We start from the raw sequence: 25,694 nt of genomic DNA, 5'->3' as shown, positions 1-25,694 counted from the left end.
ACAACTCTATTGGCGATTGTAATCACGTGACTCCTCTGCTTGGAAACCCAGTGAGGATCACCAAGACAAGGGGCCTCACTGCTACCAGACGATACCAGCTGTGCAAAAAGTTGCAGGATTCTGTGTATTATTTGGAGAGGGAGAGCTGTAAGACACAGGAATCCCAATACATAAGTACGAAAGAGAAAAAGAAAACTCCTTTCACTCATCTATTCATTATACAGGAAAGAGCAAGTAGACAGTCAAAACCATCTGCTTCGAGCAGCAGCACAGCCCAGCAATACAGGCACACCAACAAACCGAAAGCAAACACTCAGGAAAGAGCCTCTTGGCCCTTCTCAAAGGAGACTTCTTTCAGACTGGATCTTGCCCCTAATGTAGAGACCAAAGCATTATAACTTCAGAGACTGGTACTCTTGAGGGAGTTGAGAGGTAAGGTCTAAGAGACCCAAATAATGAGACCGTTACCAGGTAACTAACTACTCCACTATGTACAATACATACAGCAATAAGAAAACGCCACTCCATCCCTGCAGCACTTTAAACATAGCACTGAGGACCCAGGTAAGGAGATATTTTAAGGTCTGTTAGCAGTTTAAAATGTTGCAACACTGGCACAATATGTTACCTATTCTTTGTTTTTAATTACAGGGTAACACGGTAAACTCCAACACAAAGGTGGGAACTGGGGAGCGCAAAAGGAACAAAGAAAACAGAACCAGTATTTCACAAGAGCGCGGAGCAATGCGGAAGCAGCAGCTAATGCTTTGCAGAGTCTCGAGGGTAAAATTCGCTGAGGGTGCTCTGAGGGATTCTCTTCAGCATTTCTTTGGGGAAGATTCGGAGTAGCTGCCAGCCAATGTCCAAAGTCTCAAAGACAGTGCGATTTTCGTAAGGACCTTAAAAAATTGAGATTGAATTAATAAGTGCAAATGACTTCCAACCTAGCAGTGTTATCCAGTATGTATTGTTATATGACTAGCAGTGTATTAAATAGATATTGAAAAAAAAAAGTTGGGACTCCCAAGACTAAATGAGAAGGATTGAGGAAAAGAAGGCACAGACGGTGAGTATCATAAGGAACCAGAGATGAGGAAGGGGCGGCTGGGCTGAGACAGGGAGCAGTCTTGCGGGAGAGGATGGTGAGACAGATCTGAGATTTGACAACTGGGTAGAATACTTGAGCAATGGAAACTAGAATCAATGTTTGGTCCAGAGATTAGTGAGAAAAGTCTCCCTAGCACAGAAGGTTCAAACAAAGAGAAATGGCTGAATTTGAAGGTGACTAACACAGATGCTCAGAAGGCCATAAATGCCAGTCAAGCACCTGAATACACACAACCCTCTCCAGAGTATCATTATCTGAAGGTCAGTGGTTTTCTAAGTTGTTAAAATTATTTTTGATGCAGAATCATCCTTATCCCCACAAATAAATCTTATTCTTTGATTCCAAAGCTGGAGGTCTGGGTTCTTTTCTCTAGATGAAAACTTTATTTTGTTTGAGATATTCAGGTTCTGCATTAAAAAAATTCCAACAATCGTGAATATTTTGGGGATTTGAATATTAATAATGTATCATATAACTGGAAAGGTGCACATCCTAAGTGTACAGCCTGATGCATTTATTCCAAAGTAAACGCACCTGTTGTAACCACCGATGTTAGAGTATCTCTAGCATTAGCAGGGGTGATGGGAGAGACCAAGCAAAACAGCTTGAAAATCCTGCCTATGCTACGTCACAAAAACCATTATAGGATTTTTTAGTAGAGGGACAACCAATAAAATTAGTAATATATTTACCCTGGCAATGGCACACAGGGAGTCAAGGAGATTGGTGAAAAAGTTGGCACCAATGGCCAAGGGTGATGGGACAAAGGTTTGGACTAGGGCCTTTGGACTCAAGAGTGGTCAGAGACCAGCAGCTTCAACATCACCCAGGAATTCACAGAAATGCAAAATCTCTGTCCCCACCAAGGTCTGCTACATCTGAATCTGCATTTTAACAAGATCTCCAGCTGATTCAAAAGCATATTAAAGTTTAAGAAACACAGGACTAAGGTATAATAATGGGAATAAAAACTGAATAGGGTAAGATATTTCAAAGGAAAACAACACAAATTAGTAAATAATTGATCACTGGACAATAAGCAGTTACCAAGGACTTCATGTCTAAAACACCAAAAGCAATGGCAACAAAAGCCAAAATTGACAAATGGGATCTAATTAAACTAAAGAGCTTCTGCATAGCAAAAGAAACTACCATCAGAGTGAACAGGCAACCTACAGAATGGGAGAAAATTTTCACAACCTACTCATCTGACAAACGGCTAATATCCAGAATCTACAATGAACTCAAACAAATTTACAAGAAAAAAACAAACAACCCCATCAAAAAGTGGGCAAAGGACATGAACAGACACTTCTCAAAAGAAGACATTTATGCAGCCAGAAAACACATGAAAAAATGCTCATCATCACTGGCCATCAGAGAAACGCAAATCAAAACCACAGTGAGATACCATCTCACACCAGTTAGAATGGCCATCATTAAAAAGTCAGGAAACAACAGGTGCTGGAGAGGATGTGGAGAAATAGGAACACTTTTACACTGTTGGTGGGACTGTAAACTAGTTCAACCATTGTGGAAGTCAGTGGGGCGATCCCTCAGGGATCTAGAACTAGAAATACCATTTGACCCAGCCATCCCATTACTGGGTATATACCCAAAGGATTATAAATCATGCTGCTATAAAGACACATGCACACGTATGTTTATTGTGGCACTATTCACAATAGCAAAGACTTGGAACCAACGCAAATGTCCAACAACGATAGACTGGATTAAGAAAATGTGGCACATATACACCATGGAATACTATGCAGCCATAAAAAATGATGAGTCCATGTCCTTTGTAGGGACATGGATGAAACTGGAAAACATCATTCTCAGTAAACTATCAAAAGGACAAAAAACCAAACACCGCATGTTCTCACTCATAGGTGGGAATTGAACAACGAGAACTCATGGACACAGGAAGGGGAACATCACACTCCGGGGACTGTTGGGGGGTGGGGGGAGGGGAGAGGGACAGCATTAGGAGATATACCTAATGCTAAATGACGAGTTAATGGGTGCAGCAAAACAACATGGCACATGCATACATATGTAACAAACCTGCACATTGTGCACATGTACCCTAAAACCTAAAGTATAATAATATTAAAAAAAAAAAAAAAAGAATAATGCCCAGTTACTGAGCTTGGGTTAACTGGGACAATGATTATACCAGAGGTAGATAAAAATTGAAAGGGCATTGCTAGGCAGGTCAGTTGGAAAAAAAACTTTGGTTCTGAGTACACTAAGCCTGAGGGGGTGGTGGCATAAACAACAACGGTGTTCCTAAGGCAGCTGGAGATGTGGAATCAGAGGTCTGGACAGTGGGTAAAGGTCCACACATCATAGGGCCCACAGTAGAGTGAAAAGTGGACACTGGGAGGGAAAGCAGAAAGAACAGGTAACCGAGCTTTTTGGATTATTAACAATTAAGAGGCAGGAAGGTAAGAAATGAGAAAAAGAGATGAATATAGATGAATCAGCAAAGTCCCAAGCCCCAAATGTCAAAGCAGATCATTGCTAAGAAGTTAGCAGCAAGGAGAAGTGGCAATGAAGTTGCACCGCAGAGGGCCTTGGAAGGAGGATTCAGAAGGGAGATGGAAGAAGGAAAACAGTGAGATGGTAGCTGAGTAACTGGAAAATCAAGTCAAGATCTTCCCAAGATGTTTAGAAGGCAGAGGAGAAGCCAGAGGGTTAAGGCAGGCAGGTGACAGAGCCTCTTCTCTAACCAGAGAAATAACTATATAGAAACCAACGAGAATTCTCTTAGGCTTGGAAAGCGTTTTCAAAATTACATATGAGGCTTTTTATGTTTGTAAGACAACGGTCATCTTACCCTGAGCAATGAAGTTCCTCTCAAACTTCTGCAGAAATTCCAAGTAGAGAAGATCATCTGAGGTAAGGGCTTCTTCTCCAACGACAGCTTTCATGGCTTGCACATCCTTCCCAATAGCATAGCACGCATACTAAAGAGAAAAAAGGCTCCTATCAGCAGAGAGAAGCTCTCAAAATGTTCAGTCATCTGGGATATAGGAATGTACTGCTCTAGTTCTCCTTACAAGAACCCATAGAAGGAATTTACAGAAACAATTCACATAAAATTCATATGAAAGTACCAGAAGGACTGCATTCTCACTCAGAAAGGAGTCTTCAGGCATACAATACACAGACACTCCTAATGCTCTACAAAAGACACACTTCTTCAACATGTTAATGAGCTCAAAATTTATAGAGCACTTGAAAATCAGAACTCATAGTTAAACCATGGAGAAATCCGTCTTGAAGTTCTATTCAAAAAAAATCTGTGATGTCGCTAAGTTTACCATTTCTACTTTATGGCCATAGTATTTTTCTTTATTTGTGTTAGTGTACAATCTTATATGAGTATAAAAATCAAGGATTTCAGAGCCTACATAAAACTGTATATGTTAGTGTTCTGGTGATGGCTTAATATGTCAAGCAAGAAATAGGTCAGAGTAGCCTTTCAGGAATACTCTATAATTAACATTAAAATTGCTAATAAAAAGTTTAAACAACCGCATTGCTTGGCTTTTTATTTGGAAACTTGATAGCATTAGACATGGGTTTCAAGCTAATCTTGATCATTTGCATCTATCCTTATGAGAAAAGGCTGCTTTGGTTCTAATGAATGATGATGTATTCCACATCAAGCCTACACTAAAATTCCATGTGGATGGGGAAGAGAAAAGTGGTAAGGGTGAAAGACAAGAGGTGTAAGATAGCAGAAACGTATCCATATTTTCAAACACCATTCTTAGAAGAATGTACGTACCAGCTGGTTAGATACATCGGCATGATCCTTCCTGGTCATCCCTTCTCCAATAGCAGACTTCATTAACCGTGATAGTGAGGGCAGCACATTGATAGGTGGATAAATCTTGGGTAGAATGAGAGGGGAAAAAATACTATATTTAAGTACAAAACTCAAGTTTTACTGGTAATAAAAAAACATTTGAAACTCATTATTACAACTTAAATCACAGAAAACTGCTGCATTTGTCTCCTAGATGAATCCTACTGTCTCTTCCTGGCAAGAAAAGGTAGTAAGAAACACTTTATAGCATAGCATTTCTTTCGAGAATCAAATCCAAAAAAGTGTCATCTATAACACTGTACAAGACTATTTTAAAAAACTCAACTTTCACATCTGTTTGGTAAGTACTATCACATTATCAAGTCAAAATGGTCTTCTGAACTCTGACTCAAAAAATTATACACAAAATAAAAAAAATTAACAATAATTCCTAAAAGCTGATTTTAGAAGTCAGCGTCTACTACAAAAGCATGGAAAAGTCATTTTTTTTCTATTAATAACAAGATTGGTAGATGATACCATTATGGAACAGAATTCCCAAAAAAGTTCTTGGAGACAAGTGACTCCGTTTTAAGACACAATAAAGAAAAGTGTTAAGAAAATTCTTAATTCTGGCGCTCTGCCGACACCAGAATTGAAGATAACAGAAACGACAATTTTATAACCATATTAAAAACAATTCAAGTTGATACTTTCTAAGCAAAGCAATTCCTAAGAGCAAAATCCAAGTCACTAAAGAATAACGGATGAGCAGGTCTGCAAGCTTCACAGCACTGCTCACGTCTAGTACCTGTCTGTTGTGCAGCTGTCTGTCCACATAGATCTGCCCCTCTGTAATGTAGCCAGTCAAGTCCGGGATGGGGTGAGTGATATCTACCGGAGGAAGACAGTTGGCATTAAGCATGGCATCTTTAGGTTATGAGTTTTAAAGTGGCCATCTCTCAGAACCAAACCCACAAGAAGTCCCTCTGTACTACCTATAACATTACTTAGAAGAGTGTTCTTAGAGTCATTTTCTGTGATGCTGCAAATGTTCGGTGTCTGTGCTGTGCAGTACGGTAGCCATTAGCCAAATGTGGCTATCTAACACTTGAAACGTGGCTAACAAAACTGAAAAACTTAATTTCAATTATTTTAGTTAACTTGAACTTAAACAGCCAAATGTGGCTAGCGGCAACCATACTGGCCAGTTTAGTTTGGTTGTAGCAGTTAGATGTGTGTTGGCTCTATGAGGTAAACTGGCTGCACTCATAAAAAATACTCTCTCCCCTAGGTAAGCGCTCTCCCCTCTCAATATAAGTAAAGTTTCATTTTAAACCCAAAGTTCCCTTATAGAAATTTGCCAACCTGATGTATACTGAGAACATTCTTAGTTCATAAGCTATGTCGGATGGATACACAACATTTCACCACGCAAAACGCAGGCACATAGACAAGTAAACAACACTACACAGGCTGCACCAAAAAGGTCACACAAAACACCACACTTCCAAATCTGTTAAATTACATCATTTTGTACCTACTCCCTTGGAACAAATCATTTTCACGTCAGAGGCAGTACAGAGTAACGGTGTGAGTTATGAACTCAAACTGGGTCCTAAGTCTATCACTTGCTAATCTCAACATATCATTTTACCTCCCTGTGCCTCAAACAGCATCTGCCTCAAAGTTGCTATGAGGAGGAAATGAGTGAATATTTATAAAGCACTCAGAACAGTGCTCAATTACAGTAAGTAATAACTTACCATATTTTGTAAAAGTGTTGTTCAAAAACTGAAATAAGGACAAAAAGGCAACACAGGAGAGGAATTCTGAACAGTCGTACCCCACAAGCCACCCTGGGCACACACGCAGACAGGCATTGGAAAGTCATTTTTAACCAGCCCTTGGTTAAAAAATTTGTCTCTAAGTTTTGTGGAGTTTACCACTTGTACTCCTCATGTGGCACTGAACATGGCCATCTTAAATTACTGGTGCACACACATAAAAAACATCCCCAATTAGACTAACTTACATTAAGTAGAGACCATAAATTCTTTTTAAAAATTCTTTACATTTAGAACAGTGTCCTGCAAACAGCAGGCACTCACCAGTACCTAATAAAGTTAAAAACTTAAATTATGAAGAAAATTGCTTTTCCTCCACAATAGGATAGTAACTATGGGTAATTTTCAAATGAAAAATGTTTTATTTAGGCAAATAACCAAGATAAACTCTTAGGGGATGTGTTCTCAAAATAACTTCAACTCGAAAAGGTAGATGGGTCTTCTCTCTCCTTAAAATGATTAGGTGTGTTATAATCCAAATACCAAAACTTACCATCATTAGGCATGGTTAGAATAGGGATTTGAGTAATCGAGCCATTTCTCCCTTCCACTCGCCCAGCGCGTTCATATATCGTGGCTAAATCTGTATACATGTAACCTGGAAAACCTCGTCGACCAGGAACCTCTTCCCTGGCTGCTGAAACCTGACAGCAAGTCAAGGAGAAGAGTATCACATACCATATTATAACAAGCTTGCTTAGAACATGTTTGTTTGAACATGCCAAAGTTGAAAATCCCATCATGTTCATTTTAAATACTGTCCTTGAGAATGATTTAGAAAAATCTCCCGGCAATGTAAATGCAAAGTATTCTATAACAAAAACGTTGACAATGGGGCACCAGAAGGTTTTTGCTAAAATCATATTGCCATAATGTAAGTTTTCAAATAGTTTGCTAGAAGAAAATCTGTTTGCAATTCTATAAATCAAAGGAAGTTAATTTTAAAACAGAAAAGATTCTTGGTTCACAAGATTTATTCCATGTGGTGGAACTAGCCATATTTATCCAACCTAATCCCAAAAAGGTCAAAAGGGAAGGAAATGTACACCAGGAATCATCTGCTGCACTTTACAACATTATTTAACTTAATCCTCACAGCAACCCTGTGAGGAAGGTGTTACCTCCAATTTACAGTTGGAATCAAGGGTCAGAAAAATTAAACAATTTCTGAAGGTCACAAAGTCAAGAGTCCATCCACTGCACAAAATAAGAATGGTAATAAACGATCTTTCCCTTAGAGACATGGATACCAGACTATAGGCATGCATGTTAACCTACAATCAACTAGAACCCTAAAGCATTATGAAATGCAACTTCTAAGTGCTACTCTGACATCTTCAAAGGAGCGTGCTACAGTGGTGCTCCTCACAGTGCGGTCTGCAGACCAACTGTTATCAACATGCAATGATCACACAGAAAGCAAGATAAGCATTTAGAAACTTTCAGGGCAATTTGGCGGAATAATTTTATGCCTGTTGAATCTAACAATTTTAAAATCTGCATTTGTAAATTATATATATAGTTAAAATTTCACTTTTCTAATAACTCATTTTTATTGCATTTTACAAGAGTGTTGGTCTGTGATGGATGGGGGAGAAAAACTAGTCCTTGACTAGAGTTAGTCTGAAACAGCAATACAGCAGAGTAAGGTATGGTGAGGGCACTGAGGGAATTTTAAGAAGCCTGTCTCTTCAGAAGTCTTTTTATGTGCTTTAAAAAGTAACTTACTCAAAATTTCAGTAACTTGTATTAGAACAAATACCCCAAAACTTCTAGGGGTAACTGTTATAATTTTTCTTTAAGAAACAGGTCTCGATCTGTCACCCAGACTGGAGTGCAGTGGCACCATCATAGCTCACCGCAGCCTCGAATTCCTGGACTCAGGCTATCCTCCCACCTCAGCCTCCTGAGCAACTAGGATTACAAGTGTGTGTGCCACTATGCCCAGCCAATATCTTAATTTTTTTATGGAGATAGGGTCTTGCTATGTCACCCAGGCTGGTCTTAAACTCCTGATCCCAAGTGACCTTCCCGCCTTGGCTTCCCAAAGTGCTGGGGTTACAGGAATGAGCTACTGTGCGCAGCCTGCTAGAATCTTAATATTGTTCCTAAATAAACACTGGGTTTTCTGAAGAAAAAAGTGCTGAAGAGAGTACTGTGAGAGCAGGGTCTTTATAAAATATTAACATCATTAAAAATAGAATTACAAAAAGGTTTAAAAATTAATAGTCTGGACAGAAACAGAACTTCCCGGGAGAGTAACTGAGTAAACAGCTTGAATTATTTACTCCCTTTTACAATCATTTCTTAAGCCATGGAGATAGTGACAGTATGATAAACAGGCTAACCATTTAAATCTTATCCTCTAATCACTTCTACCAAGTTGACAAAAAGGAAGTATTTTCCTTTCTGATTTATTAAGGCATTCTATTAATATATGAACAGTGGAATTAAAAAACCATAAAGAATGAAAACTTGCAAAGCAACAAGCTAACCCTGAAAATTAACCAATTGTGTTTAACTGAGGGAAAAACCTTACCTCTCGGAGTGCTTCAGCATAAGAACTCATGTCTGTTAGGATAACCAATACATGTTTCTCACATTGGTACGCCAGAAATTCAGCTGTGGTTAGAGCCAGGCGAGGAGTGATAATTCGCTCAATACTGAAAGGGAACATTAAGTCTTAGGCCATTCAAACCAAAAGACCAAAAAGAAAAGACAAAAAGAAATGATTCTGGAAATAACAGTACAATTCCCCTTTTAAAGTTTTAAATAAATTGAGGAGAGTAAAGCAATTGTTACTTTATAAATTCTTAAGTAAGGTATTAACAGTTACTTATAAATGTCCCAAATTTCTCAGTTGTATGGTTTCTCAACACTGGAGTGGGGCAGGGAGGTAGGAAGGAGAGAGAGAGGAAACAAATGAAAGCCAGATTTTTGAGGTAAGAGGAAAAAATCATTTACAGAGAGTTGATTGTGTATTAGGCAATTTATAAGTATGATCTCATTTAATATGCAAAACAACTCCATGAGACAAGTATCAGCTGTCACATTTTATGAGCTTCAGAACCTAAGTTATTTGCCCAGTGCCAGATAACTACCAAAAAGCAGGGCTAGACTTTAAATACAGGGTTACCTCATTGCTAGGTCCAAATGCTGTTATTACCACATTTCACCTCCCCAACCTTAAGAAACACTTTTGATCCCGAGTCTGAGTCACAGAAAGAAACAGCTCTTACGTTGGGTCATTAGCCAAGTTCAAAAAGAGGCAGACATTGTCCATTGAGCCATTTTCTTCAAAGTCAGATTTGAAGAACCGGGCAGTTTCCATGTTTACCTAAATAACAACAACTTTATCAGTGCTGGGAGAAGAAAAATCCTTAACATTTATTTCTGATGAAAGCCAAGCTACAGATTTAGATTGTTCCTTCTTTTAAAACCTCAAGTACATCAAAAGTCTTCACAAAAACCAAGAGAACAAAGAGCCAGTATGGGGCACAAACAGTATTATTCTTAAATTTCAAATTAGTCAAATGCCAAATTTTACTCCTCAGTTTGGCCAAAATGCCAGATTGCAAATTCTTTACCTAAAGAAAAATTCAACTATATATGTACAGCTTACAATGCTCTCATAACAGAAGCAAAATTTTATATATCATACTAAAACAAAAATAACTTCTACTTACACCCATAGCAGCAAATACAATTGCAAAATTTTCCTCACTGTAGTCTACTACATCTTTGGATTTCTTTACCAAACCAGCCTGGCGACAGATCTGAGCTGCAATCTGATGAACAAAGCAGAAGAATTCAGTTGAAATCTGAAATAACATTTCTACCAGAAAGTAACTTTTACCATTAACTTTTTGGAATAGTAATCATAAACGAAACCAGGATGTTTTAGGGGATTTATTCAACAAAACTACTTTGTACTTTTTGCAAAGATCTGCAAGGATAAGCAAGAAGACGTGCAGAAATAAAGATGTGAGGTAACTGGATTATAAAAACAATAACACTGAGTATTTATTTTGAAAACGCTTTATTCGGTTTCTCAGTAACAGTGATGCATTACAGAAATTCTTGTCTGCTAAACTTCATAGCAAACCGATCCCAGTCCTCACCTCATTGTGTGGTAGCCCAGCAGCAGAGAAGATAGGAATTTTCTGCCCCCTAGCAATACTGTTCATCCCATCGATGGCCGAAATGCCGGTCTGAATCATTTCCTCTGGGTAGATTCGACATTGAGGGTTGATTGGCTGACCTAATGTATTTCCAAAAGGGAAAATTTTAACATGTTGCCACATTATTCATGAATGAAATTAGACATCCTATCAAATTAAAAGAAAAGAAAAAGCACCAGAAGACCAGAACTACATAAAGCATCTCTTTACTACAAAAAAGAATCAGTTATTTTTCAAATATGAAACTTGAAATAATTTTTTCCTTTACTCTTCTGTAGACTCACAAAACATAGGGTAATAGAATTCAAGTTCCTAAAGTAAAATAAAGATACAGCAAATAAGAGAGAAGTCCTAATTTCAAATTCATGGTTTTACCATCTACATTTCAGATATATCCTAGATATTTTACAGTATCTTAAGATATTAATACATAAAATTTTACGATAATTTCTAAGAAAATATAATTAAATAATAAAATAATTTATAACCTACGGAGCGTGTTGCCTATCTACATTAAATGATATCACAAAAACCACTCTCTATCTGGCAAAGGTACAAGACAGAGAGAGGTTACTTTCTCCCAAACACAGCAATCCATCTACTGTCCCTACCCATGATATCAAGGAAGTCTTCGGCCAGTACAACAGGACCTCTGTCAATGGGTTTTCCCGATCCATTGAATACCCGACCTAGAAATCAGTAAGAAGGCAGGACAGAGTAGACGCTGACTTTCAAATGTTCATAATTTTAAAAAGACATTATGGAAATATGTTTAAAAGGAAACAGATCTCGGCTTAGAATGAATAATATCCATTTACCAAGCATATCCTCAGACACTGGTGTTCGGAGAATATCCCCAGTAAACTCACAGGACGTTTTCTTAGCATCTATACCTGAAGTTCCTTCAAATACCTATCAAGAAAAAGAATTAATCAGAAAGGTAAAAGTAATTTAGATCATGGGCATTTACATTTTATTTGTCTGTTAAACAGCCCTTATAAAGTAAAACACATGAATGTATACTACTTTTGATATAATGAGCAAAGAAATATGATAATAAAACAAATTGTCAACCTTTAGATCAAGGGTTCATGCCTACAGGCCAAATTCGATCAGCAAGCTAAGCATGTTTTTATATATATATACTTTTTTTTAAAGGGTTGTTTCAAAAAAAAGAAAGAAAGAATAATATGTAGGAAAATTTAGTTGGCCCCACAAAGCCTAAAAGCTTTACTCTCTGGCCCTTTACAGAAATCTTGACAATCCCTGCTTTAAGCTATTTTTAAGGGGAACATGTTATTTCAGAAAATTGCCATTAGCCATAGTGAGGTAACATTTTAAAACTAGGAACTGTATGAGATAATTTAAAGGAAGAAACTCAGATATCCTTTTGGTTTCATCACATCATCAGTGAATTATGCTTTTCATCTCTCTCCTTCTACACGGCTACTTACTTTTATCCATTTTTAAAAAGCCATTTACTAGTGTTGCTATTGGACTAAATGACACTGAGCAAAAAAAATGCAATAATAATTTTTTTCCCTGCAGCTGGTAACCGATCTCTAAAGACTCTAAAAACACTTATGCAATGATCATCACAGAAAGAAACAAGCAGTGTTCCCTATGTGTCAGCAACTAGGAAACAGTTCAGCTGGCCAGCTGAAACTTACCTGAACTACTGCCTTGGAACCACTAACTTCCAGAACTTGCCCACTTCTCTTTGTGCCATCTGGTAAGGTCAAATGGACAATTTCAGCATACCTGGGAAACTAAAGAGAAAAAAATAAAGGATCAATATCCAACATTTTACAAGCCCCCCAGATTACTATACATGCTCTGCCTCTCCCATGTTGTGTCTGAATGTGCAGCCCTCTACTCTTCACAGACACAGGTTTTTGCTGAGAGCTTTCAATATCCTCAGGTAGTTTAAGTCCTTAAAACAAACATCACTGTCACATATACCAGCAAACAAACCATAAGGTACAGAAGAAGGGTCCTGAATCCATGAAAACATGGGAATTAAATGTATTGCTTTTCCTCTGCATGCACATTTTATAGTTTTGAGGCCACAGAAAAGTACAGATAAACATGTTCCCACCACCTAGAACTGATGATTGCTTTCTAGGCTGTGTAATCAACTGTGTGCTCCAGATATGGCTGACAGGAAAAGAATAAAATGTTACTAAATACGCTAGGCGCGGTGGCTCACGCCTGTAATCCCAGCACTTTGGGAAGCTGAGATGGGCAGATTATCTGAAATCAGGAGTTCGAGACCAGCCCGGCCAACATGGTGAAATTTTATTTTTAATTTTTTAAAAATAAAAAATTAGCCAGGCATGGTGGCACAGGCCTGTAATCCCAGCTACACAGGAGTCTGGGGCAGAACTGCTTGAGCTGGGGAGACAGAGGTTGCAGTGAGCCAAGATCGTGCCACTGTACTCTAGCCTGGCTGACAGAACAAGACGCTGTCTCAAAAAGAAAAAAAAAGTTACTAAATAATAATTACTATTATAATAAGATAATGCTTAAGTCTCATCCTCAATCTAGTTCTCCTAACAAGATATATATTCCTCTAATCCATTTTTACTCTTTAAAAAGACATGTCTCCAAAAAATGAAGTTTGGTGATTTACATAAATGGCAATGTACTAATCATTCTGCAATTTGTTTTTCACGTGACCTGATATTAACATGACATTGTGTCATGTTAATACTTATTTTACCAACATAATTTATTGAAAGATGCATCATTATTTTGTGTGATGTGAAAAGAGAAACTTGCCAATTAAACTATGATGTGCCATTGGTTTAAGACGCTTTGGAGATATGGGCACCTTAGAATTAATGTTAAAACAGAGCAGATATAGTTAAATCAGATAACTACACTGCATTTCATTCAGCTGTTCTTCTACCAGTGGAGTTCTAAGTTGTTCCAAATTTACACTAGCACAAAAATGTTACAATGAGCATTCTTGTATGGGGCTCCTCATATAAGTATGCCAGAATTTCCCAAAGCCATTTGGTGGGCCACATACAGGCCATGCCCATTTTCTGCCAAATTAACTCTGCAAAGGAATGTTATTAATTTACAGTCTCCCTAGCTATATAAAAAAGTATCCTTTCCCTCCATCTTTGCCAATCTATGCTTTTAAATGTAATTTTTGCCTTTTTAATAAAAACGGCATCGTTTTAGTTTGCATTTTCCTGACTTCTACCAATATTGAGGAACTTCCCATGCTTATCATTGTCAATTATTCATTCATATTACTGATAAGTCAGACTTCATTTCCTATGAATTGCTTATTAATATGCTTTTCTTACTTATCAAGTAAATCCTTCTTATTCATTTGTAGAAGTTTTATAGATTCTCTATATTAATCCTTGTACAAATATCTTCTCTTAGTCTCCTTCCTTTTAACTTTGCTTATGGTATCCTTTCATACAAAAGTTTTAACACTTTTTTTTTTATACTTTAAGTTTTAGGATACATGTGCACAACACTTTTTAAGTAATAAAACACACCGTGGTCCTTTACGAATTTATGTCTTTTGTGTCTTGTTTGGAAAACAGCCTGAAGTCATAAAAACGGTCTTCTGTATTGTCTTCTATTAGACTTATGTTTCCTTTTCTATATTTAGATCTTTAATTCATCTGGACTTTTGGTAACTAATTTTATGTTCCTCATTTTTATATGGGAAACCAATTGCCCTAAGAATATTCTGAGCAGCACAGTGTCCCCCATGGCCTTGTAATGTTGATTTACCAAGTCGAATTCTCATGTGTGAAGAGTTGATTTCAGGGCTCTATATTTTGCTGCACTGTTATACCTGCTTATTACTGAACCAAATCCTCTTTTTTAATTACTCTTCCCTGATTGTGTTAATTGGGGAGAATTGAGTCTTTTCCCTCATGAACATGGAATCTTCACTTATTTTAGGTCTTCTTTTATGGTCTTTCACAGTGTTTTATAGTTTTCTGTAAATAGTTACTCTGGCATACAGAACACTAAAAATTTTTGTAAACTGATCCTGTATCCACTACCTTGTTTGCTACCATTGTTTCTAATTGTCTGCCACTGGATGACTTGGGTTTTCTGATTCATTAATCAGATTATCAAGAAATGATGATGGTGGTTCCTTTTCCCTTCTAATCCCTTTGTACCCTAATTTCTTTTCCCCATAGCACTGGGTAAGTTTTTAGCAGAAAGATGGATAGTGATGCTGAGTGAGGATTGGAAATTTCAGCCCCATCCCCTGACTTCCTGACAGAGTAGTGGTACTGGAAACTGACTAATCACTGCTGCTAAGGACTTGCCTAGTCATGCTTATGTCTTCAAAAAAAAAAATCCTGAGGGTGTTTGGAGAGTTTCTGGGTTGGGCAGCAAGAATGCATCCACGTGCCAGGAAGGTGGTCCACTCCGGCTCCACGGGGACAGAAGCTTCTGTGCTCGGGACTCTTCAGGACCTCACTCTATGATCATCTCTTCAGCTGGCTATTCACTTGTATCCTTTAATATACCCTTATTCAGTAACAGTAATATTAATATGTTAATATACCCTAAATCAGTAATGGTAAGTAAATGGTTTTCCTGAGTTCTGTAACCTATTCTAGCAAATTATCGAACTTCAGAAGGGAATCTTCAATCTGTAGCCGAGTTGGACAGTAGCTGTGGGTAACCTGGGGACCCACTACTTTTGATTGGCATCTGAAGTGGACTGCAGTCTTGTGGGACTAAGCCCTTAACCTATGGGGTACACACAACTCTTTGCAGTGAGTGTCAGAACTGAGTTAAATTACAGGGCATCCAATAGGTGTTTGCCAAAGAATTGAATTGTTATAGGAAAAAACACACACATCTGGTGTCAGAAGTGAAGTACATACTAAGAACAGCAGTAGAGAGGAAATAGTTGTTTTCCTTTCACTGATTTCAATGGGAATGTTTATAGAATCTTCTAAGTACGTGGTTTGCTGCAGGTTGTGGTAGATACTCACTAAGAGGTTAAAAGTTTGTTATATTCCTTATTTTCGAAGAGGCTTTTTAAAAAATGAGTAATTTCATCAAATTTTTTTTTGTATTTATCGAGAATATAAGCTTTTTCTAGTTTAATCCATGAATGTGTTGAATTACATTGTTAGATTTTCTAATATCAAATTATCTACTTTTGCTGATATTTTACATAGGTTATTTTGCTAATATCTAACATGAATGTATTAAGAATTTTGGAATCTGTGTTTATAAGTGAGAACAGCTATTTTTCTTTTCTAATACTACCCTTTTTCTGGTTTGGAGTCAAAGATATGCTAACTTCACAAAATCAGTTGGCACAGTGCTTCATCTTCTTCTATTCTGATATAATTTGCCTGAGATTATCTGTTCCTTGATCCTGTAAGTTTTACGTTAAAAACAAAAGCCAAAATCTAAAATCAAAACAAATCACTATAACTCTCATGGTCTAAATAGATTTTTCTACAACTACATAAAAGTGATTTACCAGTCTTCCCTCACCTATAACTACAACCCAATGTAACATTCAATGAAACTTTTTTAGGTCTCTTAAAATTACTTCCTCAGAGACGGTTTCTAAGTCCTTCCCAGTATCATCTTTCACAGCACCCTAACTGACTCTTCACAGCACGTACCAATTAGACATTGATACTATATCTGTATCTCCACTACACTATGCTCAACTAGGGGAGACCCCATTCTCATTGTCCACCATTATATTTTCTGTACTGGGCTCAGCACTTAACACAATTGAGCCCAAATATTTTTTGAGCTGTTTCAATAATATACTTACTAATATTAAAAAATTTATATTTTAAAAATGAGTCCAAAAGTTTATTTAACAAAGAATATAGAAAACAATTAAAATATAAAGAAACAAACAAAGCTTCCTAATATTTTCCTCAGAAAACAAAAGAGGAGGCTGTATTCTTTTACAAAACGTTAATGGGCACCTGCCTAAATCTTGTACAACTTCAGTTTGATTATGGCTTTGAATCAATCTGCAGCATGTATCAAACTGTAGTCAGGAGGTCAACTCGCTAGGTTTCATCTTGAGATTAGTTTCTACAGGTACCTTATCATATACAAAGATATTACCTTAGTGATAAAGCAGAAGAGGCAATGCACTTTGCCCTTTCTTTTAAGAAATGTTTCTCAATGTATTTTCTGCTTCCAGAGGGGTCACATGCCAAGCACAAATGCATCATTAACCTCTCTCAACAAACTAGTAATTGTATGCCTCTCCCTGACCCACCCCCTTAACCAATGTACAATTACTGTTCTAGAAAACATATTATGGAAATTGTTTTCTTGGATGATATTTTGGTCAAACAGCTCAGGTAAGCTTAGCCCAGGGTATCTGATAGCCCAGGGTATCAGGGTATCTGGGCTTTAGACTGACTGACACTCAGTCTAAAGTATGGCTTAAAAATCATAACAAAAATTTAAAGTATACTAAATAGGACTTAATGCCACATTTTTAACTACATAAATAGACCAAAACAGATAGTGGTATTACCTTAACATGATCTAAGATCACTAGTGGACCATTGACTCCAGATACTGTCTTGTATGCTGGAAAGAAATACAGAAGAGTCGGTTTTAGTCAAATAGCACAAAAGCTTAAATTAGCTCTCTGGCATTACCAAAAATCCTTTCTACGTTATCATATCTATTAGAATACGGTACATTCAAATAGCTACAAAATTTTTCAATGCATTTATAAAATACGTCTGTGCCTATACAACTTTTCATAATCCACTGTCATCCAACCAAAAATATTTTGAATCCTTAGTAAGTCATTGTTGTAAGAACCCAGCATACAAAAACAAGACACAGAGGGGCAGACTCTGCTTGTCTTCAAAAGTTCAGTCTTATGTGAGGGGGTGGAGTTAGAATGTGATGAGATAAGGGCTCTAACTATGGCCTGTACAGCAGAAACAGGGGAATAGTTCTCACCTCAGGGAGAAAAGTAAAAACTTTATAAAGGAGGCTGCATTTAGCTAAGTCGATGAGGAAAGGGAATCCTTAATGTTAAGCAGAAGTGACAAAAGTCACAAAAGAAATTGTATAGCCTGCAAGGTAAAACGCCACAATTAAATGGTGTCATAAAAACTAGGTGAAAAGAGCTTTTGAAGGAGGGAGTAGGCAATGGAAAGAAAGGCCAGGAGGTCAAATAAGATAAGAAAAGTATCCTTTTAAAAAAAGTCAAACGTTACTGCCAGGTTAAAGACTGTTGTTTTCCACTACAAAGTGCGCCCTAGGAATAAACTGCTACTCTACCCCAGCAGGTCCTACCCAAAGCCCTCACCTATCACACCTGCATGGCAAGAGAAATGGGGATCAGGTATAAGAACACTCAGGGGAGAGTAATTCTACCAGACACCTATAAAATTCACTAAATTTCATAAGCAGAACAACTGAAAAAAAATACATGAACTAAAGTTTTGAAGAAAATTTACTATAAGGCCTAAAATAATTAACATGAAGCTGTCTAACAACTGGGAATTTTTCACTTGCTTGATTTCTTTTCAGGTCTTATAATGAGCTTGCACAGAGATTCCTGGCACAGATGTGGACTCCCAAGAATGAGGAAACCACTTACTAACCAGTCTGTCCACTCAAGGGGCTTTGGAATTTAAAATTACAATTCCTTCAGCCTCAGGCGTCCTTCAGCCTGAGGCGGGGAAGCCAGAGCCCTAGTACAAATGCTGGGACAGAGCAGACAGCGCTGTCAGGGCTTCCATCTTTCCTGCTAACAGGACATTTAAATCCAGACATCACATATTTGCTTGAATACCTCAGTAATTGTACTGTAACTGTCTCAACAGAGGCCCCCCAAATGAAGTGTATTTTTTTTTCCACTTTAGATAAAAAGCAAGCTACTTGGATGGATGGTCATGCGAAAGGATTAATCATTCCACTAGATTACTAGAAAGACCCCATTTGCCACATTTTTCTACCACTTTTATGAAAACTATCCCTACTGTTTTAAAATGATTGAATACTCTTAAAAAACATAGTTCCAACCCTTTAAAAGATTTCTTCGTTGTTCTCATTTTAAAAAGACTCCCAGCATTTTTTTTCAATGGCTTTCTAAAATTGCCAAGTGGAAATGGAAAGTGAGCTACATTAGAAATGTTTTCTTGAAACCAGTTTTCAGAAATGCAGAAACGTAGACCTTTCCAAAACCTTTCCCAAACAGCTGGGGTGAGAGGGAGGGGATATGGTAATGAGATTTATGATAAACTGTTTTGAATAAAATGCAACATCAGTAAAATACATCAGGTTCTTAAAATTCTCTTTATTTTTTCAACAAGATTGTATCTCCTTTATACGTCTAATTTCTACAACAATAATGCTTTAGAATCTCATGTTTAAAATTCAAGCTCATTCCAAACTATGAAATTTTGCCAGTCACGAGCAAAAGTATGACCAAGAAAAAGAAACACTAGTCATAGCTTTTCCTGGAAACAGTGAATCCAGTTGACTTCTACTACAGAAGGCAAGATTCTACTTCATCAAAAGTCTCTAAATTTGCAACAACGTAACCAGCCTTTTAAAAAGTCAGTAAGTAACCTTGCAAGTTAATTGATAACACCAACATACATTTAGTAAGTACTTTTCAGGAATTCTCATTTAATCTCTGTAACAGACATATGAGTTAGCTATCATTATTCTAAGTTTTAGAACGGAAAATTATTCTCAGAGAAATTATTGTATCTTGCCCAAGGACACAAGTAACCAGCCCAAGGATCTGAATGTGTACACTCTAGCTCCAAAGCCACTTATTCTTTGATTCTACTACAGCCCAAATTCTAAAACTGAACTGGTTCATTTTTTGTGGTATGGTATCTTGTAAGAATTATGAAGCGATACCACCCAAAACAATTTCACAAGCCTGCAATTTTAGCTATGCAAAACAGGTTTTTACTGTTTAATGCACCAGGCAATATTTCCGTGTGTCTATGTTTTGTCATTATCGCAAAACAATCTTTTTCCAATGGAGTCGCAGCTACTGGAAGAGTTTAAGTAGAGAATGGAGTATCTGGTGGAGGTGTTTCAGCGGTTTTCCTGCATTGAAAATCATGAAAAACATGAGGCAATGAGGAGACACTTCCAATACAAACCAGAGGTTAAACATGCTTGGTTTAAATTCAACTGACATAAAAACTAAGCTAAGACATGTTATAGTCCAAATAAGATAAAAATGGGACCCAGCTTTATAGCTGGAAAGAGCTTCATGCTTTTACAGAGCATCTTCTGATAGCCTATCTGATTTCATCTTCACAGAACACAACGAGGTGGGTGCTAGGGTTTGAACATCCCCTCAGAAACTCCAAAACAAGTTGAAACTTCATCCCCGATGTGGCAGTACTGACAGGTGAGGCCTCTAAGAGGGGACTGGGTCATGAGGGCTCTGCTCTCATAAATGGATTAATCCATTCATGGGTTAATGAATTATCGTGTGAAGGGAACTGGTGGCTTTACAAAAGGAAGAGAGACCTGAGCTAGTGCCCCCGCATTCTCAGCCCCCTCACCATGTCATGCCCTGAACCACCCTGGGACTCTTTCAAGTCCCACCAGAAAGAAGGCTCTCACCAGATGCGGCCCCTCCACTTTGGACTTCCCAGACTCCAGAACTTTAAGAAATAAATTCCCTTTCTTTATAAATTACCCAGTTTCAGGTTTTCTGTTAAAAGGAGCAGAAAATCGCTAACACAGTAGGCAAGGCTGATGCACCCTAAGGAAACTAAGGCCCTGATAAGTTGGTTTTTAAATGGGGGAGCCAGGCTTCTAACTGTTTTGTTTTTCTTTAATCTTAGGATTGGTACTCTATGACCCTTATAATATTTCTGGCCTTAGTCTTCAGTACAATTAAAGAGTATGGAGATCATACAGCTTCTAGCACTTGGACTACAAGTGGGGACAAAAAGACAATTTGTATAAAACTACAGCTCTTTTCCACGGTACTGAAACTATCTGCAAAGAAAACCAAGCAGAATGATAACAAACACTACCTTTTATCTCTAGATTTATCTAGCCTTCCTCACCATTACCATTAACAGCCCAAAACAGAGATACCAGTTTAAAGTATGGCTGTCAAAGACATTAAGTTGCCCTTCAAAAAAGGCAAAAACTCATTTGCAAATTACCTAAATATTTCTATTTATCTACATATTGACCACTCCTCTCCAAATGAACAAGAATTTGAGTCCGTAGATGTGTGAATGGGGGATAATCAGAACTTCTGACAACACAGAAGATACATGCTTATATTACCTTCTTAACATATTTTACAACCAAAATGTCTTGGCTTTGATTCTGAACTATCATATGAGCCAGACAAGTATTTATGAAGTAACACCTAAAACCCAAAATCTACACAGGTTTTAAGGAGCACATATTTTATCAGACGATGTCCTCTTCCTCCTGCAGGATAGGAGCTTGCTCAACACTACTAACACCATTTAATGATTATGAAATACTCAGAAAAAAAGTTGACAGCCATTGCATAATAAGTGTCCTAGCCTTTTAGCCTCTGCCTTATTAGCAAAACAAAAACCCAGAGCAATCATCTTCTCTTGTACAAGAAGAGTAGAGATCTACATGATGAGCAGTGAGCACCTGAAGAAGAGGTTCTAGGAAAAAAGCAAGAGAAGATTCCTATTTTGACTTTTTGCAGGGCTAGCTCTGCTTTATGATATAAGAAACTTAAGGCCAGTTGATCTAGGGTCTCAAGAAAAATGGAGACAACCAAATTCAAAATATATAGCACCTGAAAGCTCTATGTACGTTGTTGAATCTTTTCTTTTAAGAGAAAATCACGTTTTCATTCCTTGTGACTTCAAAAATTCAACTAAAATGCTCAAGATAATTTCCTAATTTCAAGCCTGAGTATGTTTTCCATTTCTTTTAAAAGTCCTATAATCTTGAAGCTATTTTTAAAAAGGATCTAATTTGTACAGTGGAACTGTCAACACTACTCCATTTCTTCATTCAAAAAAACACAACTTTTTGAGTTTAAATGCAAGTTACACAATTACAAGGCACATTCTACGTGTCAGGCACTGTGCTAGGCAGTGGGGACACAAAAAGGATCTCTGACTTCTAAAGGTTCAGTGTGAAGCTTTAGGCTGGGCACAGTAGCTCACACCTGTAATCCCAGCACTTTGAGAGGCCACAGCAGGCAGATCTCTTGAGCTCAGGAGTTGCAGACCAGCCTGGGCAACATGGGGAAATCCCATCTCTACCAAAAATAAAAAATAAAAATTAAAAAAAAACTAGATGGAGGTAGTGGTGTCCATCTGTAGTCCCAGATACTCGAGAGGCTGAGGTGGGAGGATCGCTTGAGCCTGGGATATGGAGGTTGCAGTGACCTGAGCTCACACCACTGCACTCCAGCCTAGGCAACAGAGTGAGACCCTGTCTCAACACACACACACACACACACACACACACACACAAAATAACTATAATTACATATCTCCTTAAATGATAACATCAATCAATTTACAAAAATTTACAATCAATTTACAAAAATTCAGAGGTTGGCTGGGCGCGGTGGCTCATGCCTGTTATCCCAGCACTTTGGGAGGCCTAGGTAGGCGGATTGCCTGAGCTCAGGAGTTCACCACCAGCCTGGGCAACACGGTGAAACCCCGTCTCTACTAAAATACAAAAAATTAGCCGGGCATGGCGGCGTGCGCCTGTAGTCCCAGCTACTCGGAAGGCTGAGGCAGGAGAATTGCTTGAATCTGGAAGGCGGAGGTTGCAGCGAACCTAGATCGCGCCACTCTGCACTCCAGCCTGGGTGACAGAACAAAAACCCCACCTCAACCTTCCAAAAAAAAAAAAAAACCCACAAAAATTAAGAGGTTAATCAATATTTACTCAGAAGCAATTAAAAATTTTGGGTAAAATAAAAAATATGGCAAAATAAGAAGACACTCAAATGCTGTTAGTTGTTAGCCTAAGTATGATATCATTTATGCTTTTTAGAATAACACGGATATATAAGTGAAACTCAACTCAACCGGGCATTTCAAGTCCCTGCTCGGATTCCATCCATTTTCACAATCTATCCACTGAATTATTCGAGCAAGGAGTTTAAATGCAAGTTACACAATTACAAGACACATTCTATGCGTCAGGCACTGTGCTAGGCAGTGGGGACACAAAAAGGATCCCTGACCTCTAACAGTTCGGTGTGAAGCCCTATGCTACAACAGTTTTGTCAAGAATAACGTCTGGAAAAATCCTTCAGCAACTGGCTAAGTAGGTACAAACCATGGAGAAATCATATTCATCTCTCTTAAAGGTTTACAATCTTAATCATGGAGTACTCTTTAAACAACATTATTTCAGTTGACATTCTCTGAATTGAGACTGAATGATTAATTATATGGAAACTGACTACTGCACCTTTATAACCTTTTTTGAGAGGCACCACTAATGTCTATCTGTTCTACCCAAAGAAAGGCAATACATACAAACGCAATTAATAAGAGAATTTGTAATTCATAGGTATAAATTTATTGCCAAGGTTTGCATAAGAATGCAACATCTGCCGATTTCCTGAAGTAGCTACTTCAGCTACGCCCCAACATACATTTTCTAATTCGAACAATTCCCAGTGTAAAAGGCACATCTCAGCAATCCACCGAATCAAATGTTTTCCTTTTTCTTCACACTGCAGTGCTATCACATGACCCAGTGACAGATCAGGATGTGGATTAGTCAGGCTTCAGATCGCCCAGACTAACACCCTTCATCTGAAATTCTTTTTAACCAGTCGGCCACCTAGAGACAGACACTCTGGCAATTAACCAGTGAAAATGCAGTCTCACCACCCGGGGAAACATCATGTGCTTTTCCCAGTTTTTTAAAAAGTCTATTTCGAGGGCTCATTGCCAGTTCCCAAGAAAGCTGTGAAGAAGTTAGATGCTACACAACTGCATTCTCTAGTAATCGAGAACCATTTCTTTTGGAATTGCTGAGCTATCCACTTAAATCTAGTTCATTAAGGCCTTTTTATTTAAACAATCACAACACTTAAACAAGCCTATGCACACACACCACCTATGGGCAAAGCCACTTGGCTTCCCCAAAGAACCCTGCACTCAACCAAGTTTGGTTAACTGGTCAGTAAATGAAGAGGCAACTGTAGAAAAAGGCCCAGTGGGAATTTAAGAACCTGGATTTTTAGTCCCTGCTCTGTCAATAATTAAGTGTCTGAAGCATGGCAAATCCTACCCCTTCCAGAACCTTAGGCTTCTCACCTGTAAAATGATAAAGTTGGACTGGATGACCTGCAAGGTACTTTTCAGCTCTAGCGTTCTCTGATATCTAGGTGTCCTTCTGTGGAGCAGCCCCTCCACCAAACACCAAGCCACATCTCCCCCTGGCTACTGGCCTGACCTCCATCCACGAAAGGCCTGACCACGTCAGCGATGGCTCTACTGTCTGCCCTCCGCAGGAGTTGAAGAGCCCATTGAGGTCCTCACCAGGGGGAGGGGAGAAGAAGGGGCGTTCCCTCGACCCCTAGATATCCAAATGAAGTCAGGGGAAGATTAAGATCGGAGTGACAAGAAGTGGCCCTCGGAGACGGGAAGCAAGTGCCTAAGAAGGCTCCAGCCTAGGGAAGCTGGGGAGGGGAGGGGGTAGGGCAATAGCCAGGAGCCCACCAACCCCAGGATAAAGTTCCCGCTGGTGCTCTTGCCCTCAGCCCATCTCCTGGAAATATTAGGTACAGGCAAATCTCCTTCTAAAGAGACAAGTGGGTCAGGGTCGGAGGGGAGACGCGGGAGGGAAAAACAAATCCTACCCCCTACCCGCTGGCTAAGCAGGTGACTGGGAGCAAAGGGCTAGGCTACGGAGCAAAGACCGGAGACGTATTACTCTCTGATACTCACTGAGGCGAGGCTGGGAGAGGTAGTTCCGACTGACTGCCAGCGCCTGCTCCCGAGCTCCCACCGCCGGCCCACCGGTGGGCACGGGTAGCTCGGGTGCGGCCCCGTTGACAATCCCCCGCATCGCCCGCAGCGCCATCTTGTCTCCTCGGTCCCGACTGGCCCAGCAGAGACGCCGCGCACGCGCAGATATACCAAGGCGGCCCGGGACCCGAGGCTCCGCCCATGCGCGCTGCGGCGCCCCGGCCTCGCCCCGCCCCCTTCGCGCCCGGCCGCCCCCAGCCTCGTGACTTCGCGCCGCTTGGGCCAGGCGGGCTTGCGAGCAAGAGGAGCTGACCAGCGTGCTGGGAGGCGGGCGCGGGCGCAGAGGGAAGGGAAGCGAAAGAGAGGAGATGGAAGGAGACAGGAAAACCAGCCGAAAGAGAGGCGCACGAGCGGGGTGAGGGGAGGAAGGCAAACGCGTGCAGGCCAACGTCAGCTGATATCCATTTCGAATGGGCTTTCATGACGCTGAATGGAGAGAACTCAAGCTGTGAAAACCGCTTTGAAAAACAGAAGCAATGGAAAACATGTTTCAGTGATTATTAACACGTGGCATCATTTAGTTCACTTTATTCCCTACCCAATTCGTTCACGCATGTATCCATTCAACAAACATATATTGGCTTGTTATAGGATGTGCGTAGCGGTGTGAAAAATAGGAGCAGATCTGGAAGCTGTCTAAGGGGTGGGACTGGTGTAGGATGACAGCCCAGGCTGGAGGCCGGAGCAACGGAATGGATGATGATGATGATGATGATGATGATGATGATGATGATGATG

The 25,694-nt window shown here is 39.0% G+C and overlaps 1 protein-coding gene across 1 annotated transcript; it reads right to left on the bottom strand.

Annotated features, from left to right (window-relative positions):
• Positions 1–624: 624 nt before the first annotated feature.
• ATP6V1B2 (ATPase H+ transporting V1 subunit B2) lies at positions 625–25,046 on the bottom strand. The gene is made up of 14 exons (XM_032143378.2): positions 24,876–25,046; positions 17,480–17,535; positions 12,627–12,725; positions 11,775–11,868; positions 11,568–11,645; positions 10,897–11,036; positions 10,462–10,563; positions 10,015–10,112; positions 9,315–9,438; positions 7,269–7,419; positions 5,740–5,822; positions 4,908–5,012; positions 3,951–4,080; positions 625–899 (listed from the first exon to the last, which is right to left on the bottom strand). The coding sequence occupies exons 1-14, from the start codon at positions 25,009–25,011 to the stop codon at positions 760–762; spliced, it is 1,536 nt and encodes a 511-aa protein (XP_031999269.1). The 5' UTR covers positions 25,012–25,046; the 3' UTR covers positions 625–759.
• Positions 25,047–25,694: the final 648 nt, after the last annotated feature.

Source organism: Hylobates moloch, unplaced genomic scaffold, assembly GCF_009828535.3.
Source record: "Hylobates moloch isolate HMO894 unplaced genomic scaffold, HMol_V3 SCAFFOLD_22, whole genome shotgun sequence".
Classification (NCBI taxonomy): domain Eukaryota; kingdom Metazoa; phylum Chordata; class Mammalia; order Primates; family Hylobatidae; genus Hylobates; species Hylobates moloch.
The sequence above is the reverse complement of the archived record's forward strand: the minus strand, read 5'-3'. Positions and strand labels throughout refer to the sequence as shown.

Bases quoted from the DNA above. Each gene is read 5' to 3' on its own strand.
- ATP6V1B2 (XM_032143378.2), bottom strand. From the start codon at position 25,011: ATGGCGCTGCGGGCGATGCGGGGGATTGTCAACGGGGCCGCACCCGAG. The intron at 17,536-24,875 runs GTGAGTATCAGA...ATTTCTTTCCAG, and splicing joins CCTCTCCCAGCCTCGCCTCA to CATACAAGACAGTATCTGGA. The intron at 11,646-11,774 runs GTAAATGGATAT...ACTGATTTCTAG, and splicing joins AGTGTCTGAGGATATGCTTG to GTCGGGTATTCAATGGATCG.